At 60.1% G+C, this 19,874-nt stretch overlaps 2 protein-coding genes across 4 annotated transcripts in view; one reads left to right on the plus strand and one right to left on the minus strand.

Moving 5' to 3' along the window:
- Positions 1-7,791, plus strand: part of Ccnd1 (cyclin D1) — a 13,583-nt gene extending 5,792 nt beyond the window's left edge. The window contains exons 2-3 of the mRNA XM_015503058.2: positions 2,208-2,409; positions 4,718-7,791. Of these exons, the coding sequence (XP_015358544.1) occupies positions 2,208-2,409; positions 4,718-4,882 (367 nt within the window). The 3' untranslated portion in view covers positions 4,883-7,791. The remainder of the gene's footprint in view (positions 1-2,207; positions 2,410-4,717) is intronic.
- A 6,017-nt stretch (positions 7,792-13,808) lies between these two features.
- Positions 13,809-19,874, minus strand: part of Lto1 (LTO1 maturation factor of ABCE1) — a 7,441-nt gene continuing 1,375 nt past the window's right edge. The window contains exons 2-6 of one of the 3 annotated variants that reach the window (XM_015503292.2): positions 19,709-19,874; positions 19,131-19,236; positions 18,130-18,200; positions 15,399-15,516; positions 13,809-15,110 (exon numbers count right to left, since the gene is read on the minus strand). In XM_015503292.2, the coding sequence (XP_015358778.1) occupies positions 15,042-15,110; positions 15,399-15,516; positions 18,130-18,200; positions 19,131-19,236; positions 19,709-19,758 (414 nt within the window). In that variant the 5' untranslated portion in view covers positions 19,759-19,874 and the 3' untranslated portion in view covers positions 13,809-15,041. Of the gene's footprint in view, positions 15,111-15,372; positions 15,517-18,129; positions 18,201-19,130; positions 19,237-19,708 lie in introns of all 3 variants that reach the window. The other 2 variants (XM_048807821.1, XM_015503293.2) reach the window with 2 other exon arrangements.

Below are 19,874 nucleotides of genomic sequence, written 5' to 3' on the forward strand. Positions count from 1 at the left end.
GGATTTTTGGACCCCTGATGGGGGACCCAGCTCTTCCCCAGCTTGGCTGTGGCCCTGGTTAGGCCTCAGGTGCTACTTCTGTTTGGAGCTCGCCCTGGGTCACTTGAGGGCCACTGGCAAGGTGGTATCAAAGGGGGCAGTTGATGTCTTCTCCCACCTACCCGGAGGAGCAGAGCCCTGCTGCCTGGTCCTCTGGAACTGCTGGTACAGGGGCTGCTTGGCCTCCACTGTCCTGCCCTGCTGAGGGCACATGTCCCTCCAGGTCCTCTCGAGCCAGGCGGGGGGTGGGTTCTGAGAGTGTGACCAGCCTGTTGGGGCTGGCCCTGGGGCAGCAGGGAGGCCTCCTCTGGCTGGAGTTCCTCTGCAGAGCGGCTCTGGAGCTCCGGGCAGCCTTTTATGGATCTGAAGTGGCTGGGGAGACACTGCAGTTTCCTGGAGATGCTGCTGGACGGGCCTGGCCTCCCTCAGCCTCCCTTGCTGGGCCTCCCCTGCAGGCCCCATGCTGGCAGGGAGTGCAGAGCACCCAGGCTATGGCCAGGTCTCCTGGCTGCTCTAGGGCCTTTGACATGGGGCTCCTCAGGAGCCCCCCACTTCAGCTTTGCACCTGCCCGTGGCCAGGGCGTCCCCTCTGGGTGGCCTCTGTGGTGGGCCTCAGCCTCCTGAGTGACTGGGATCGCAGGCGTGCCTTTCCTCGCAGGCCCTGGCGCTGCCTGTTTGCACACAGCTTGGTGAAGGACCAGCACGTTTTCCATGAGCACATGATTGAGTGACGGGGGTCTTGGCAGGGGCCAGCCCTGCCCCAGCTCCCGCGACCGTGTGTGCCGTCACCCATCAGACCACCATGGAAGTAAATGTCGGAGCTTTGGGTTTAATTCTGGCTGTCCCTTGCTGGCCTGCCTGGCCACCCCTCTGCCCCTCCACCTGGGGGTGGGGCACCGGCTTTGTGCTCACTGTGGCCTTGGAGGTCGCCCCTCCCCCGTCCCCCAGCCTGGACCTCTCCGCTGTCCCTCAGGGGCAGCTTTGCTGTGTGCCCCCTGATTTGCCTCGGTGAAGCGGTCTCTGTTCCGGGCCCCGCTGCCCAGCCTGGCCGAGGGCTCCGTTGCAGGGGAGAGGCAGATTTCTTCTTGTAGTCTATGACGCCACCCAGGAGCGGGGTCTGCCTCAGGTGGCGGTGGCACCCCAGCTGGTGGGGCCTCCCCTGGGGCCAGCCGGCTGCTGTTCAGCTCACTTGAGACCCCTGTTCCCAGGCGCTCAGTGGCACGAGATGAGGCTTTGGGAGTGGACAAGATGCACACTGTCCCTTCCCTCGTCCAGGCCTGGCCCAGGGCCCAGGTTCCTGGGTGAAGTTGGTGACCATCCCCACCAGAAAGTCCTCATGGAGTAGAACAAGAAGGTGGCCCTCAGGCCCTCGGGCTGCTCTGGAATGGGGGCAGGCGGGAAAGAAAGAAGCGGGTGCCCATGACTGCAGTGGTCTGGGGGGACCTCCAAGTGTCGTCCTGAGGGGACGTCCTGCTGTGACTCGGGGAGGTGAGATGGGCTGCCCGGCTCAGCACTGGGGCTTACCTCCCACCAGCAGGGGCACAGGAGTGTGGGGTCCCTAGGACCCAGGGAGGGAAGGGGCGGGACTCGGCCTCAGGAGGCTGGGCCATGGGCATGCTGTGGCCCAGTGACGCTGCCTGGGAAGCTCTGCTTGGCTGGCCACAGCTGCCCGCTTGCCTGGTTGGGGCATCTCGTGTGGCAACCACGATATGAACTGTGTGCCTCCCAACTTTGGAGATCAGGAGGCGGGGAAATGGTCAGGTGTGGGAGGAGGCGCAGAAAGCTGTCCCGTGGCTGACCAGGGCTGACAGCAGAGGGCAGGAGTGGGCCTTGGTGGGTGGCCAGAGGGTTCCTTCCTTTGCTGAGCGCCAGGCCAGGCCCTCCTGGGGCAGCTGGAACATGACTGCCCCATCACACCCTCCCTGCTGGGTGCTGACCAGGGTTCAGTCGCTGAGGGACTTGGAAGCGGCTGGCTGTCCACACTCTGTAGCTTTGCGGTGGCCTTCTGGAATGGACCAACTCTCTGGAGTCCCTGCTCCTAGGTAGCAGCAGATTCTGAGGGCATGCATGCTGGCGTTGGTGGCTATCCCCTGGCGACTCCTGCTGTCCGGGTGCCCAGCAGTGTGGAAGGCTGGGAAGACCTGAACATGGGGCCAGCATGCCTGAATTGGGCGGTCCTGCCATATCCCCACTCACAGCCCCTTCTCCCGCTTTCCTGCAGACGTGAAGTTCATTTCTAACCCACCCTCCATGGTGGCAGCTGGGAGCGTGGTGGCCGCAGTGCAGGGCCTCCACCTGGGCAGCCCCAACACCTTCCTGTCCTGCTATCGCCTGACCCACTTCCTCTCCAGAGTGATCAAGTGTGACCCGGTGAGTGATGGGAGCGAGAGATGTCTAAAGCCGGGGAGGTGCTAGGGCGACCCAGGGAATGACCGGGCTGGGGCCTGCTCAGCTCAGGACCGTCTAGGGTGCTGAGCAGGACCTGGGCCCCCAACCGCTCCCTGATCTCAGGACTTATTTGTGTCTAAGGGACTGTGATGGTCACAGCTGACAGTGCCAGCTTCTCCCATCCCTCCCAGGGGGCCTGAGGCTTGTCAACTAGACAGAGGGTCCTCACAGGCTGCTGTCACCCCACTAGGAGTTCCAGGATTAGGCAGCAGAAGAAACAGCCACCAGCAGGCAGGCTCCGCACACCTGGTGATGAACTGTGTGGTCATGGGGCTGGGGCAGCGCCACCAGGCTGTGTCTGGACCACAGTGTGCGTGGCCAGTAAGCAGCGCCTTAAAGGGCTCTTGTGAAGCCCCGGCCCCTGGCCCAGGTGAATTAGACCAGCGAGGCTGGGGGTCAGCTCTGCCCGGTGTGCTTGAGGGAGTGGCCCTGGGCCGTAACCCTGGCTTGGTCCAGGTGGGCTTGCCGAGGCGGCCCTTGGCCGGGGAGCGTCTAAAGGGCTCCTGGGGGTCCCAGCCAGACACTCTGCCTGCTTGTCCCCAGCCCGGGGTTCCTGCTGGACAGCTGGCAGCCCAGCCTATGCATGACCCCTGAGAGGGTGAGACGCCTCCCTCCCACCCACCGCCTGGCCTCACCTGCTTGGGGTGAGCGTCGTCCTCTCCTGGCCGCTGCCGGGAGCAGCAGTGTCCCCCAGCTGCAAGGACAGAGCTGGAGAGGAAATCTCTCCACAGAAACAAAGTGCTGGGCTGGGCCAGCTCTGGGCAGGGTGCCTGTCCAGCACGAGGGGCCCTGGTTCCACCCCCAACACGTGGGTGAGGCTGCTCACCCGGCGGCCGCTCGGGGAGGGCTTCCCGGGTACATCGCTGGCCGACAGTGGGTGCCTCCTGGCCGGTGCAGGAAGGGCCGCAGCTGCCCTCATGTGAATAGAGACTGTTTTCATCAGATGTTAATGACGCGCACCAGAAGAGCAGTTGAGGCTGAAATGACTGTCGGCTTTCCCAGCCAGACATACTGAGCTGGACTCAGAAAGCGCCCCAGGCAGCAAGGCCCTGGACTCCTCCCTGGCGAGCTGGGCTTCACTCCCACACGGGCTCTTCCTCTCCTCCTGGGGCCTGGGCCCAAACTGCCTTCCCCAAGTCCCCTGCCAGACCACGGGCCTCCTGGGGGCAGCCACCTTTGGCAGACAAGTCCACAAAGGACTCCAGTGTGGCAGAGGGTGTGTTCCAGAAATGTCCATGTGCCCCTTGACCAGGGAGCAGACAGCCCTGCCTGGGGCTTCTGGCCACCAGTAAAGGGCACCATCCACTGGGGAGGCCTGGCAGGACAGTGCGGGGACAGGGACAAGGCAGAAAGTGCCCAGAAGGCCTAGTCCAGCCCCACTCTGACCTCAGCGTGGGGCTGCTGGGAGGGAGCACAGCCAGGGTAGGGTGTGGCAGCCCGGGGACCACTCTTGCACCTCTCAGTTGCCCCCTCCAACACGGGGCTCCCAGGGCGCCAGGGGCTCCTGAGAAGGTGCCTGGAGGCTGGCGGGTGCAGCCAGGGCTCCCGCCCCAGGCCTGTGGACCTGGTGTTCCCATCTGTAAGATGGAACTGCACCACACCCTGCCGCCTTGTCCACCGTGATGAGCGGCTAACGGTGTGGGGGGGGGGGGGGGGGGGCACAAGCCCTGCACTTGGCCCTGGGGCCCTCAAGCCCTGCTGGCCTGGGGCGGTTGGCAGTGCCACCCTGCTTGAGATGTTAGGCTGCACCAGGTGACCCCTGGGCCCTGTTCCTTGTGGGAAGGACTTTCCTAGGCTAGAGACTGCTGGGTCTCAGAAGCCCACCTCTGTGACATCCCAGCACTGGGGACACACAGCCTGACACTGCAGCCAGCTCCTTCACTCAGAAGCCACCCAGCACCAAGCACAGCTAAAGGGCGCTGCTGGGAGACGCCTCCTCTGGAGGCCGGGAGGGCCTCTGGGGGTGAGGGTTCTGGAGGATTCCAAGAAGCCGGTGTCTGCTGGGAGGTGGGCTAGGCAGAGGACACCTGGTGTGTGTTCGTTCCCACAAGACGGCCACGGTCTCGTGGCAGAGGCAGAAGCGGAAGCATTTATTCCCAGGTGAGGTCAGCAGGCCAGGGGTTGCCGGGGACCAGAGGTGGCACCTGTGACTAGTTCCTGGGCTGGCGTTGGGGCTGAGGTCCTGTGTGGGCCTCCTCCTTAGGACCCTCCCTCCCACCGTCTCTCCCAGGACTGCCTCCGCGCCTGCCAGGAGCAGATCGAAGCCCTGCTGGAGTCCAGCCTGCGCCAGGCCCAGCAGAACCTGGACCCCAAGGCCTCCGAGGAGGAGGTGGAGGAGGCGGCGGGGGCCGACCTGGCCTGCACGCCCACCGATGTGCGGGACGTGGACGTCTGAGGCGCCCCGCCGGCGGCACCACGGAGCACCCAGCAGCGGCCCCAGCCCCGCAGCCTGGGAGGGGCCGCCCGCAGTGCTCCAGGCAAAGTCCCTCTTTTCGGGGACATTTTGCTAACAGAAGGGAAAGTCTCCTTCTCCTTTCCTCTTTCTCCCTTCCGTCTCTGACTTAAGCAAAAGAAAAGGAAAAAAATCCTGAAAACTGTCTTTAAAAAAGAAAGAAAAGATAGAATTTGCATGACCTTGAGTGGGGGGAGGGGCGTTGTGCTACAAAATAGAGGATTTTACTCCGTAATCAAGTAGCTGTATGTGAATGCGCGCGTGTCTCTTGTAAGGATAGCATTAACACGCACGAGGGTCCCCGAGGGCTAGGTCGGATTCTTTGTGTGTGTTCAGAAAAGAAAAAAGCATAAAAACTTCTTAAAAAAAAAAAGAAAAATTTGAAAAACCATTTTAAAGTAGAAGAGGGTTAGGTAGGAAGTGTGTCCCCGCTCCCCTGAGAGGCACGGCTTCGCACGGCCCTAGCTCTGTGCCCCCCCGCTTGCTTGTCACGTAGTCACTCGTTTGTGTGTTTATCTCCTAGGTAGGTAGGCGTGTGACCTCTGCAGCTTGCTGATGGGTCGGCATGGTGTGGGGCGCGGCCCGGGCTCTTGTGCCTGGGGACCCCCACCTGGGCACCAGTCTGCAGGTGCCAGCCAGGGAGCTCGGGAAAGGCCAGCTGTCCACCACCACGTGCTGCTGTGGAGGGAAGCAAAGAGCGACATGATAGATTCTATTTTTATAATCTTCCTATTTTTGTAGTTACCTGCTCGTGAGATGCTGGGTTCTCGCCCGTCGGTCCTGCCGCCTGTTCACATCAGGTTCAATCCACAGCTACTTTCTTCTTATCATTTTGGGGTTTTGTGTTTTCTTTCTTGATATTCTAAACCGTTCCATGTCAAAGCACTTTGGTCCAGCAGTTAGAGGCAACTTCGCTGTCACGTGCGGGGCGGTTTCCCAGTGGAATGGCGGGGAATATTCACGTTCCTGCGTGCACAGGACCGCAAGGGTGTGACCCCGTGGTGTCAGCGAGAGGGTGTTCCTGAGGGTTTTGTACCAGTCAAGAAGAAAAAGGTCCGTGTCACAGTGCCAGGATGTAGGCCCCTTCCTGTCCTGTAGAGAGGTCGAAGTTCGCGGGAATCCTTTGGTGCCAACTGGTGTTTGAAAGTAGGGACCTCAAAGGTTCACCTAGAGAACAAGTAGTGTAAGGGTTACTTTTAGGTATTTCACAGCGGAAGGTTTTTAAACACTAAAATATATAATTTATAGTTAAGGCTAAAAAGAATATTTATTGCAGAGGATGCTCGTAAGGCCAGTATGATTTATAACGTGATGCAGTCTCCCTTGATTTCAACACTCAACCCTTTCTGCCTTTGAGCTGCAGGTGAAAAGATGGGGCCTTTGGTAGGTGAGGGAAGATCTCAAGAGAGACCGCTCAGACCTGGACTCGGCCTGTGGGGCGGTTCCCAAAGTGGTCTGCTCTAGAGGCACCCAAGGCACAGGGACGCAAGGGTGCTTGAGAGGAGAGGGGTCCAGGACCTTCTCATCCCTGCCCATCCTGGCCCTGTACCTTTGCATTGAGGACGTGTTGAGGGGAGGTGGCAAGAGTGTGGAGGCGGAGGCGGAGGCTGGAGAGAGCACGTGAGGGAGGAGTGTGGCGGGAGGCTCCCTAGGGGACGGGCAGTGCCCACAGGAGGGACAGGCCGTGGCTCCACTTCCTATTGCGCTGCTACCGGTGACTTCCCGCAGTCGGAAACTGTTCACAGCTTCTATCTCTTTCACGTTGTTTTGCTGCTATGGGAGGATCAGTTTTTGTTTTACGATGTCATATACTGCCATGTGCTCGTTTTAATTTTTTCATAGAAAATTGTATTACAGATGCCCTTTTTTGTAGTTTTTTTTTTTTTTTTTATGTGATCAATTTTGACTTGATGTGATTACTGCTCTATTCCAAAAAGGTCCCTGTTCACGATACCTCATGCTTCACTTAGCCATGTGTAGACCCACCAGTCGGCTCTGTCTGCCTCGTGGACAGACACACAGACGGATCCCAAGACGGCCCCACGTCCAGGAGACCTGCGCAGGCCTGTCGCTGCCCAGCTGTGTCCCTGCGCCTGTAGTGCTGGGCTCAGCCGGTCTGGACGTGCCATTGTGGTATAGCTTCGCCAGCTGTGCCGCTCTTGACGTGTAGTTGCGAACATTGCATGTTATTATTATTGTGATACCAGTCTGTCTTACGTGCCACTGTGGTGCTGGGCCGTAGGACTCGTCATCGGGATGATTGGAATCGCTTCTGGAATTGTTCGAGTTTCGGGTGCGTTTCCTCTGTTCCATGTGCTAGTGTTCTGTTTGTTCTTGTTTGTTGATTACAGCATGATGCTAAATTAAAGACTCCAAATCTCAACCAAGCCAGCTCACAGTGCCGTGTGCCCGGTCCCCTAGCAAGCTGCCAAACCCAAAGGATCTGTACCCTTTGTGCCCCAGCGGGGTGGGTCTGTGCTGGGGGCCTGGCAGGTGCCGGTACGGACTGGCCGCCCGCCCGCCCTCCAGAGCCCGGTTTCCACTTACCGCGACCATCCTGGCTGCGGCATCTGCCTGAAGGGAGCAGGGTTCTCAAGTGGGTGGTGTGTCCATAGTCGCGGGTGGGGGCAGATGTCTTGAACACTGCCTGAAGGCCAAAGGCTGGTGGCAGGTCCACAGAGCACAGCAGTGTGTCCTGTGATGCGAGAGCCTGTGAAGGTCTGGTGGTGAGCAGCCTGGGTCTGTGCCTGGTGGACACACGGTGCTTCCCAGCACAGACAGGGAACTGGCACATTCCCAGCAGAGACACAAACAAACATGAAAAGTCTAGAAATAAAATTGGTCAAACCCCAGTGTGTTGCCTGTGTGTTTCCCAGGCCGCCTGGAGACAGGGAGGGGGCGCGTGGCCAGGTCATCCTGTGCTCTGCAGTGACATCCTGACCTCCACCTGCTAGATGACTGTAGCCCTGCCCCTTGACACCAGCAGTGTCTGCTGACATTGTCAAATGATTTCTCATGGGTGGGGGCCAGACCCCACCCAGCTTGTAGGTGCACATCTGGGAGGAGTCCCTGGGGTGCCAGGAGGGAGGGGCAGTTTGGACCCCAGGAGATTCCCAAGAATTTGCAGGTGGCGCCTGGGACCACACAAGCCAGCAGTCCTGGCGCCGGAGATACTAGCGGTGCCATTGATCAGGAGCATCTCCTGGCCCTCACCGGCCAGTGTGCCCTCCCTGGGTTATTGCATCTGGGAAGGTAAACAGAGGCGTGTCCACTGGCCCTCTCCTGGCGCAAACTGCTGTGTGCTTTGGGTGAATCATGGTCCTTGGGTGCTGCCAAAGCTCGCAGCCTGAGGGCCACAGGCCAGGGCAGCCTTTCACACGGCACCTGGGAGGCCTTGCTGGACCCCTGCATCATCTGCCTCTGGCTTCTGGGTGTGACCAGCTTATGTCCCAGCCCCGGGGAAAGGCGTAGCCTGGGTGGCGCACGGTGGGCTCCCGCGCTTCTGAGAGGAAGGTGGGGTGTGCAGGGGGCGCCTGGCCTCCACGGTCACTGCCAGCCCTTCTCCTAAAGGTGGGGGTTCCGGAAGGCAGATGAGGCCCCTGGCAGTGTCACAGCAAGAGCTCTAGGGAGCTGGGAAGGCCACGACCTGGCTCCTCCGATGACTTAGGAGAGCCCAGCCTTCTCCTTGGGCAGAGCCACCTACAGTGAAGCGGTCAGGCTCACCATGGCAGTGGCCCAGCTCTGACCAGAACTAGGTCCCTGTTGGGGCAGGAAGCCAGGTCCCCAGCCTAGGCCCATGTGACTGCAAGCGTGGCCTAGGTCCTGCTGTCCAGTCGGGGAGCAGCGAGGACAGCCCAGGTGCAAGGCAGGGGAGGGCGCCCCCAGACGGGCAGGCAGGGAGGAGCGCACCAGGGGCAGGGCAGAGGGGCCAGCAAGGAGGACGCCCCTGTCGGGTGGAGGAGGGTTTGGGCCCAGGGCAGGGTTCCCTGATGGCCTCCTCGTTGGCATCGGTGCCCACAGTGATGGCTGACCATTAAAGCACACTCCTTGGCCAGGCAGTGAAACCCACAATGTCGCTGGCACCCCAGACTGTGATCCTGGCCCTCAAGCTCAGCTGACACCCCCCAGGGTGCCCTGCTGGGTGCTGGTCTCTCCAGTCACAGAAGGACAGCAAGACCTGCCCTCTGAGGGTCTCTGGAGATGAAGCCTGGCTGGTCAGCTCTCCCTGCTACCCAGTCGGTGGGGCCCTCCTGCCCCCTGACCAGCCTGCCAGTGCCCAGGCAGCCCCCCTCCCTCTGTCCACAACCCATTGGGCTCCTCTCTGCTTCCAGCTGGCCCGAGGTCCCTGAGGCCCTGCCCTCCCAGCCTCCATTCCCTGGACCTTGGTTCTGCCCCGGGCTTTGGGCACGCCCGACTGCTCCAGGCTGCAGGTTCTGAGCCTGTGCCGTTGCCTGGCCCTCCACCCCTGACCATCTCTGCTTGCTCCTCAATGCTCGAAACAAAGGCGGCCTCCATGAGGGCGTCCACACCCTCACACCCACAGAGGTGGCCCTGGCAACCTTCCGCTTTGGTCCTGAGCCCCTCCAGGGGATGGAGGTCTTGGGATCTCCAGTCCTACGTCTGAGGCTCCAGGGGTCACCCTCAGGCCAGTCTCAGCTAATGTACTGAGTTGTGGGCACTGAGGAGGGTCGGGCTCCCGGGGCCCAGGCAGCAGCCTGGGTCATCAAGACGCGGGGAGAGGCTGGCAGAGTGGCACGTGCGTGTTTCTGGGGGGAAGACCGGGTGGGCAGTGTCCCTCAGCATCCAGAGGAGCGAGGGCGCCGCAGCAGTGCTGTCCTCGCTCATGATGTGACCCTCCCAAAAGGCCCTGCAGCAGGGCCTGGCCTCACATCTGTTGGGATGGCGGCCTCTGCCTGCGCCCTCCGTCACCGTCACCGTCACCGTCTGCAGGCCGCAGGCCGTGTGCTGAGAGCACGCTGCACGGTGGGCCAGGCCAGCAGGCTGCGGCAGGCTGCACCGGCCGGCAGGGGCACGGGGTGCGCGTCCCCCACGCTGGGCATGCTGGGCTGGCCTCTCGCAGGGCTCTGTCATCCCAGGAATGTCTTTGATCAAGAGTTTATGCAAGACGGGGAAGAAAGCCCAGGACCTCTAATCCGTTCCCACAGTCCCCCTGCCCGCGGGGCCCCACCAGCCCAGCGCCACACTGCAGGGCCCGGGCAGACAATAGCCCGCGGACGGGTGGGCGGGCAGCACTGGGGCGGCTGGCCTTGGGGCCCACATCCGGGGGCCATTGTCACCACCACTCACAGGGGCACACAAGGAGGACGGGGAAGAGGGAATGTGGAACTCTCCGCTGAGGGGCTTTGGTGGCCTTGAGCCTATCAAAGCCAGCGTCCATTAATCCTTTAATTTTCACCTAGCGACAGCGGAGGCGGGCCCGCCAGTGGCGGCTGCTCCAGAGCTAAGTGGCCCAACCAGGACCAGCTGCCCAGGCCCCAGTCCTGCCGGGCCTCAGGGGCGTCTTCCTCACCCTCGTGTGACCATGGGCAGGGGCCGGGGCAGCTCAAGTTCATAGTGCGCCTACTGCGTGCCAGGCGAGGTGCTGAACACCACTGAGCAGTTCTGCCCCAGCTCCCAGAATGCCCTATGAGCTGGTGACTGGCAGGGGACACACTAGTAAGCTGTGTGGCCCTGGCCCTGGCCTGCTCTCCTGTAGTTGCACTCTGACAGTGCGCGACTGCAGGTCAGCAGGGGACGGTCAAGGCACCGTGTTGTGCCTGGTCAGCCAGACGGTTGAGTGAAGGATGCGTGGGGCTATGTGCCAATAAAGTTTTATTTACAAAAAAGGCAGCAGAGGAATATTTGGTGACCCTTTTGCAGGTGAGTAGGCGAAGCCGAGGGGTGGGTGGGGGTCCACCGGGCCTGCACAGCATGGCTGAGCTCCCTGGGCGGCAGCCTCCCTCCTCCCTCAGCCCAGGCCCTGCCTCCTTCTGTGGCGGAGCTGCGGTCTGCGCACTGTGCTTCTCGGTGTGTCCCCCTTCAGGAGGACCCCGCCACAGTGGACCGAGGGCCCATCCACCCTGGGGCAACCTCATCTTAACTTACAGCTTTGTAGACGCTGCAAAGATCCTATTTCCAAATAAGGTCACAGTCCCAGGTGCCAGGGCTGAGACTTCAGTGTTTCCTTTTGGAGGACACAATTCCACTGGCAACGGACCCGGCTGAGCTCTCAAAGCCAAGCAGCAGGCTCAGCAAGCCCCTGCTGTTTCTGGGGTGCACCCAGCAGGGGAACAGGAATGCCCAGGTACCCCTGCTGAGAGCATGAGGCCAGCCCTCTCCACGCTGGTCCCGCCGCCATGCGCATGATGCTTGGAGGACCCCGCAAGGGATCACCCAGCACAGAGGCCCCAAGCCCCATGACCAGAGGCCAACCAGTTGGTTGAAGGGACTGGGGAGGCTCTGCCAGGGCACCCTCCCAGTGGAGCCCGATGCCCACTGAGAAATCATCAGCCCCGCAGAATCACGGGACATTTAGGGGCAAAGAGCAACTTTCCTTGGAAAAGTCCCGACACAACCAAGTCACTGAGCCTGGGGGGCAATCCCTCTCCCTTGGACTCCCGTGTCCTCTGACACACTGAACCCGGCGCCCATTTGCTCTGATGAGCCCCCAGAGCTCAGTGTCTTCAGTTTCCTGAGCTGCAACTCTCTTCATCCACCAAGGACCACTGCGGCGGTCAGTCGGGATGAGCTCACGAGCAATCTTGGTTCTGTTATCCAGGTCGCACGGGTGTCCCCAGGGCAGTGCAGCAGTGAAGAGAATTCTGCAACTGGAAGATTAATGGGAGGCTCTCAGGGGCCTCCCGGCCTCGTCCCCAGGCATAGCAGAAGGCCACCCCGGCCTCTGGACTCCCAGGGGCCACACACACCCCTGGGAGAGCTGCCCACAGGGCCTGGGGCAGCTGAGGGCTCACTGGTCACTGCTTGTCCTCCTCCTGGCAGCCAGTGCAGGTCCCGCGCCTGTCCCTTCCTCAGACTTCGAGATGTAAGACTGGCTGCATGACAGGCTGTGGACTGGAGAGGCCTTGCCAGGAAAATGGCCTCGGGACGAGTGACCAGCAGATTGCTCAGGCCCTGTGTGCCTCCCCCTGCAGCCTGCGGCCAGCCGCTGACCACCGCCATGGGCAGACTGCGACCAGCAAGGGGGAGGGAAGCAGCCAGCTCAGAGGCAGGGGCCGGCCGCCAGCAGCCAGGGCCAACTAGGCTTCTCAGCTCTTCTGCCACCTCCTCCTCCTCCTCCTCCACTCCCCACAGTGTTACGGAGAGAAAGTGAAAGGTGGCCTTGTTCAGCACAGCTGAGTGGCTGCAAGTTAGCCACCACCGTGACTCGGCTCCCGTGGGGGCTGACCTTGCCTACACCAGCTGCTGGCTCCTGCAGCACCCAGTCATGTGACATCTACTTTGGAGAGGTGGCTTTACTCGCCCTCAGTTCCAAGTTAACTGTCGCTGTAGCCAGAGGGACTCCTGGGATAGCCTGGACCAAGCCCCCACGGAATCGGTGCACTAAGGCCCTGATCCCCTGCCTCCTGTGTGACAGTATTTGGAGAGAGGGTCTCTAAGAAGGCAATAAAGTTAAAATGAAGTCTCAAGGCAGGTCCTAATACACCTGAGGGTCCTGAAATCAGGCTGGGCGCAGGGAGACACACCAGTAACCCCAGAGCCTCGGAGGCTGGAGCAAGAGGATCGCAAGTTCAAGGCTAGCTTCAGCAACTCAGTGAGGCCATACCAAATGTTATTTTAAAAGGGCAGGGAAGGAGGCTCTGTGGTGGAGCACTCGCCTAGCATGAACAAAACCAACAAAAGCAACATCAGGATGCAGACCCAGGACACCAACGTGAGGACAGGGAGAAGACCGTCTGCAGACCAGAAGAGGCTGCCAGAAGACCAGCCCTGCGGCACCCTCGTGGGCCCCTCCAGCCCCCAGGAGGCAAGCCACGGGGCCTGTGCCTCTGTCATGGCAGCCAGGAGACTGGTACACTGAAGCTCCAACAGGAAGGAGGGGCGGCCACGCCCTAGGAGACCCACCAGAGGGGATGAAGTCCAAGCCAAGGCCTCGCGGACGAGGATCACCACCCAGAGACCAGCCTGATAGGATGGTGCTGGACAGGATGGGAGACAGCGGGCAGGATGCTTGTCTGCAAGCAACGGAAACACCACAGCCTCAGCCAGTGGACAGGGGTGGCTCTGAGCGAGAGGCCAGTTCCTGCAACAGTCCTCTGGGCACCAAGGCCCAGGCTCCTTCCAGGGCCTCATCACCTGCAGTTGGCTGCACTGCCTGTGCTGGCCCCGGGATCACATCCCAAAGACAGCACTTCCTTCTCAGAGTGAGGTGACCTTTCCCACAGATGCCCAACCTCCACAGCCAGGAGAGGAGACGCAGCCCCCGCTGGCCCAGCCCTGGAGGTCCCCGGCTGTTAAGGAGGCCCCGTCTGCACAGCAATCTAGGTCTGGCTGGGAGACCCAGGCATCCCGGACACTGGGCCCAGTACTCCAGGAAGGGCCAGGAGGGCACAGGTCAAGGTCGGTGTCCAGCAATCTTGAAGATGACCAGTGAGCAGGTGTGGCTCCAGAAGTGGTGGCTGCTGCTGGGACAGCGGCAGGGGTTTGGGGGGGCAAGGGGCTGAGGAGGGAGGGAGGGAGGGCATGCCAGGGGCATGGCACTGGTTGCGGGCAGGCAGACAGACAGGGCAGCAGGATGGATGAGAGGCGGCCGCCGGAGGCTGGCGGGCACAGGCCTCCTCTGTAGGCAGACCCTGACCCTCCAGAGGGGGAACACTGTGGCTGGAGGGGTTACAAACAGTCCCAGATAGAATTTTGCTTTAAAATGTTTTTTATTTTTCCAATAAGAAAAATAATACATTATCAAACGGGTAAGTTAGGAAACAGAGAAACCCACCGCGAAGCAGCAGCCAGAGGCCCTCAGACCCTGTGCCCGAGGGGAAGCGCCGCTGGTCCTCAGAGGTCGGGGGGAGACAGGAGGCGAAGCGCCGCGGGACTTCTAGAGGCTGGGTGGCTGCGGGCAGTCTGCAGGACAGGGCCTGCACCTGGTGCTCCCGGCGTGACCTGCTGTCTCTGTCCCTAGCGGGAGGGCAGCAGCACCCTCAGAAATGAAATCTCACCATGTCCCCTCACCTCACTGCTGCCAGACGTTCTAGAACAGCGGTGGGACAGGCAGTCTGTGGTGAGCTCGGGACAACCAAGTGGGGATGTGTCAACACGTGCCACCACCTGCCCACCCACCCAGGTGCAGGAACCCATTCCAGCAACCCACGCCCAGCGCTGGCGGGAGACCGTGGTGAGCACAGCGCTCTGTAGAGAGCAGCTCAGTGGCGAGTCTGATCCAGAACACTTCCGCTTAACCACTTCTCAATGCTGTGAAGTCCATCCCCCTCTTGGGGACAGCGGGAAGGGCACACCTGGGCCCCTCAAGATCGGCCGGCCGCTCTTCCTCAGCCAGTGTCCAGGCAAACTGAACCTGGTGGAGCACTGGAGCCCCATGGGGCCCGGCACAGTGGCAATGGAGGGCAGGGTTCTCAGGTGCTCAGGAGCCACCCCGCACAGTGCCAGGAGGCAGCACCTCGCGGGCTGCGTGACTGGCGGGTGCAAGTCCTGGCTCTGCTGCTGAGGCCCTCAGATCAGACAACTGCTGCTGCTCTCAGTCTCCTCCCGGGTAAAGGGGAGTACCATCACCTCCACCTACCTGCTGGGGCTGCGGCATGGAGCTCTAAGGGGAAACACCCACTTCCCATTACCTGCCTCAAGTCAGCCACAGCCCTCCTTCTCAGGGACAGTCTAGGACCAGCCAGGCCTGCCCTGCTGGAGGCCAGTGGAGCGTCCCACACCAGAGCAGCGGTGGGCAGTCTGGCTCACACAGCACAGGGGACAGGGCACCACAATGACCCGGGCACAAAACCTCAGGGGGAAGGAGGCCAAACTGGGACCCCCACTTCCAGAACAACCAATACCCCATCAGTTTGTCTTTAATCACATTCTCAACATGCAGACATCTGTCCCTTGAAGTTTTATCTGCTTCCGTCTGTCATCTTCAAAATGAAAGTCCAGAACCTTCTGCACTCATTTTGAAGTCAGGCTGAACATTCAGTAATGAACACAGCTGAACACACAAAAGAAAGGCAGCGTTTTAAAATCTCGTGCATTTCTGCTCACTAGCGAGAGCAAAGCCCTCCCTTGGCTATAGCTGTTCTCGTCCCCACCAGAAACCCTGAGGTGTGTCCTTACACGGGCCCCAGACTGTCCTCAGCTGTCTAGAATGGGGACACAGAGACAATGCTCCTCTCCAATGACTCACACAGCACACATGGGAGTGCACGAGACCTAAGACCACCGAGTGAACCCCAGGGCCTGTGCCAGCTCACCGAGGACAGGCACACAGGAAACAGACCTGCCTAAACTTCCCTCGGATCCTGTCCAGGTCTTCGTGGAGCTTGTCGTAAGCAGGGTCATCGTAGGGGAACTTCTCAATCATTCCCATCAGTGACTCCAAGACCTTCATCTTCCTGCTGAAAGCACAGAAGCAGACCTTCAGATCCTTGGGACACAAAAGGCCAACATGTGCAGTGGCCACACCGTCACCTGCTCAGAAGCAAGCCTGCTGAGAAGGCTCAGGCTTAGGGCAGAAAATGGATTTCCTCATTACATCAAATCACGCTGGTTTACCTACCAACGTGGCTGTCACTCACACCCAGCGCCTTGACAGCAGGGTCCCAACTGTAGATGTGCCTGCGTCCCTGCCAGAGCTGGGCAGGCCACCTCCACCCAGCCACCTCTGGACGTGCCTGCGTCCCTGCCAGAGCTGGGCAGGCCATTCCTGCGCCCAGCCGCCTCTCCAGGGAAGGAGACAGGACGCGGCAGAAAAGAGAGGCCCTGATCCAAGACACTTAGACACCCCCATCTTTCAACCTTGCTGTCCTATCTGCAAAACGGGGAGTGACAACAGCTCATGGGTTACAAGTGTTAGCTCATTCGTGTGACTGTAGGACAGAGGACGTGCACGGTCATATGAGTGTCCTCGATTCCAGTGACCCTGGGACCACAGCTCCCCTGGGGCAGTTTAAAGATCACTCAATGCACATCCAGGTGGGGCCCAGGGCTTTCCAAGGGACAGGGACTCTTAGGATGACCCTGCTCGGGGCCACCTGTCCCAGAGGACACAAGCATGCCGGATACACACGCAATGGCATTCAGAGCAGCCCAGGTCCCACGCGCTGGCTGAGAGCTGGTATTCACAGAGGTGCAGGTGAGCACACTCACCAAGGGCAAGCCAGCGCCTAAGGACCACCTTGCCTGGAAAATGCCAGACCATGAAAGTCCAATGCAAGGCAGTCAAGCCCCGGCTTCCCAGAGACTGGAGGAAGGTGCTAAGATGAGGTTGGGGGCATTCTGGGTGGGAGAATCCCACCCACGTCCCCTCTGCAGGTGGTGACCTCTTCCCTGCTCAGGGAGCACCTGCAGACACACCTGGCGGGCAGCTCAGGTAGGCACACATTTACAGGTGTGGGCAGTCCTGCCAGCACCGCTGTGGCAGGGATCGCCAGCTATTAAGAAGGGAACAGCAGCATCTTGGGAGTGACCAAGCGCCAATGCCGGGACTGAGGGCCACCTCTCCACACCTCCCAGGCACTGAGCTACCGCTCCTTCATGTGGGCCATGCAGACAACAGTCTTTGCCCTTTCACATCCTTGCAGTCGAATGTCACCTAGCAGCCCTTTCTCACTTTAAAAAACATACTGGGCTGCAGGCGTAGCTCAGTGGCAGAGCACTTGCTTGGTGTGCACAAGGCCCTGGGTTCCATCCCCAGCACCAGAAAGAGAAGAAAATATGTGCACTGACGTGTTGTGTGTGTGTGTGTGTGTGTGTGTGTGTGTGTGTTGCTGGGGAGGGAACCCAGGGCCTTGTGTAGGTTGGGCAAACGCTCTACATACTGAGCTGCATGCCCAGCCCTTTGCACTGACTTATAAACCCAACACCTGTGAAGACAAGGCTCTGGGTTCAGCGACCCCAGGCTGCATGTGTGGTGGCTGGCAGGGTTCCCACCAGCCTGGCATCAGCGGCAGCAGGTTGTCTTCTTTTGGACAGACTGGGTGGGCTGCTCTGAGGAGTTAGGAAAGCCAGACTTTAGAAGTGGGGAGAGTGAGCTGGCCAAGGAGCTCAAGTTGGTGCCCTCCCTCTCCTCATCCTCTGGGCCCCTGAGTGGAAAGCATAGCTCTGGGCGCCACCTAGTGGCAACACAGGCTGCCACAGCTGCCCTGTGGCTGGGAGAAGCAGCTATCCTAAGCCTCTGCACAAGTATCACCTGCTCAGACAAGTGGAGCAGGCAAGGGACTGGGACAAGTCAGACGCAGGCAACCCCAGAACCACTCAGGCACAGCACCTTTGTTGTGACTTCTGAATATGGGTATGGCCTGGGCTCTAAAAACTCAAGATACTTCAAATAAAAGGACAAGCTGCATGAATAGGGATGCCACCTACAAGGGCCAGGACACGAGGTGTCAGACGATGCAGAGTTCAAGCTTAAGTCTGCTTTCTCTCACCCCTGAGAGCCACGTGCCTTTCTTTCACTGGAGGGCTGTTTCCAACCTGAGAAAGAGGACAGGTGAGACGGGCTCACAAGGGGCTCGGGCAGGCAGACGCAGCGAGGCTGAACCCATTCAGATAATAACAGCAGCACCTCCTGGTGTCAGAAATGAGTTTACCACAGCCAAACGCACCTGGGTAGGTCATACTAAACTGGAGACCATGGAGTGGGCACTTCTGAGCCCCAGTCACACTGAGACGACGGTGATCTGTTTATCAGAAGCTCAGGAGTGAGAAGTACAAATTTTAACATCACTTTACTGTCTTGGTGTCCACAGCACTTGGTGCACTGGTGATTCCAGGGGAATGGCTGGGAAAGGAACTTTTTAGGGAATTGAAAACTACCAGTGTTCATCAAATGACTACGATGTGCCCAACATTTTGTCTTTATTATTTCCTTTAAATCTAACAGCATTTAAGTTTGACATTATTATTTTCTCCACTTAACAGATGAGAAAAATGGAAAACTAATGCCCAAGGTCACTGTTAGTGAACTCAGCACCCCTCCTGGAAAAAAGGAAAGGACGCTCAGAGCTCACCTGTCTCTCTCGCTGGCATCACTGTGTAGGAGATGCTTCCACGCAAAAGCAAAGCCTTGATAGCACCCAATCTGTATTTTAAAGACGTTGGAGAGTAAAATTAATAAGAGCTGGCTACACTGAATCTAATTACCAAATTCCTAGACACAAGGAGGGGTGGAGGCAGCTGTGCTTCTGCTAGTGTTTTGGAAAGACCCACGGAGCATGGGCAGTGGCAACTAGGCAGCTAATCAGTGGGGCAGCCAGCCCTCATTCCTCCCCTGTGTTCACACCCTGAGCAGTTCCCCTGACCACAGGGAGGCCTGTACAATCACAGAACATGCAGGCAAAGAGAGGGTGTGATTCTGAGGATAGAGAGATGGGGACTCCTGTGTTGCTTTCTTGGACCACTTGCCCTTCAGTGCTAGGAGGACCTGAGGGGTTTTGTGGAGAGGTCCATGCCCACTGTCATGTAAGTGTGCCACCTTCAGGGTGGATCCTCCAGCCCTAGCCAAGCCTTCAGATGAGACTGAAGCTGGGGATGACATCTGGGCATAGCCTCAGGAGACCCCACTGCTGCTGAGGGACATCCTGACCTCAGCAAGAGGTACGCAGGGAATGCTGTCCTCACTGCCTTGCCTCAGACTCTGCACTCAGGGCCAGTTACCTGTAAGAGGGCCAACCTCTTATAGGTAAGAACGCAGTTCTGTGGCATCTCAATACAAACACAGGCGCTCGGTCTCTGGGAGAGGACCCAGGTGGCTGAAGACAGCCTCCTGCCTCCAATGCAAGTGGAGGCAACCAACGGCTTCTCATCCTCCAGCCACATAACTTAATGGTCTCCAGACAGCAACGTGCTCCGGCCATGGGTCCCAAGAACACTTCCCGCAGGGACCTGGGCAGCCTGGAAAGGCCCACGCAAGGCTTGGGCCTTCAGAGCTTGGTGTCCCACTCAACACACGGAGCATCCGAGTACATTACAAACTGGAAAAGCGTCCATGTGAGCGGAGGCTCCCACTGACCTCAGACCCAATTTTGGCTCCACGCAGCGCGCCATGCTGTCTTCCTTCAATCCGACCCAAACTGCTGCCGTCTTCGTAGCCTTCCTGATAGCCTTCCCCGCGGAATCTGATGGAGGAGGCGAGGCAGCGATAAACCAAGGGAGGTGCTTCGGGGGACCCCCGCTCTCGGTGCCACCCACAGCCCGCCCAGGCCGAGCAGGCTCGAGCAGCAGAGGCCCGAAGCCCAGGCCAACCGCCGGTTCCCGCCGCGGCCGCAGCCCTCTCCCGCGAAGCTACCCCCTCGGTCAGGGCGGACGCGGGAGAGGACCGCCCGAGAGGGACGGCCCGCAGCAAGGCCGGAGCCTCCCGCCGCCCTCGCCGGCCACGCCGCCGGCTCCACGGTTTCCCGACCCCGGCATCCACGTCTCGGGGACGCGGACCGGGCTGCGGCGCCGCCGGGACGGGCGCTCGGGAGCCGCTCAGCAGCTCCTTCCGGAAGCAGGCGGCCGGCGAGGCGCTCGGCCGGGTCCCCTCGCGCGACACCGCTGCCCACTCGGGCGCGGGCAGCCACCGTCCGCGGTCCCGGCCGTGCCCCTCACCTCTCATCCGCCATCACAATGGCGTCGAACATGTCCTGCCTCCCGGCCATCGCCACTGGCGCTCCTTGCTCACGGCGGCACGAGGCTCTGGCAGCAACACACCACTTCCGAGGACGCAGAGCCCACTTCCGGGGACGGCCGCGCGGAGCAGGCTGGGTAGGGACGG

The sequence above is a fragment of the Marmota marmota genome, unplaced genomic scaffold (genome assembly GCF_001458135.2).
Source record: "Marmota marmota marmota unplaced genomic scaffold, marMar, whole genome shotgun sequence".
Classification (NCBI taxonomy): Eukaryota; Metazoa; Chordata; class Mammalia; order Rodentia; family Sciuridae; genus Marmota; species Marmota marmota.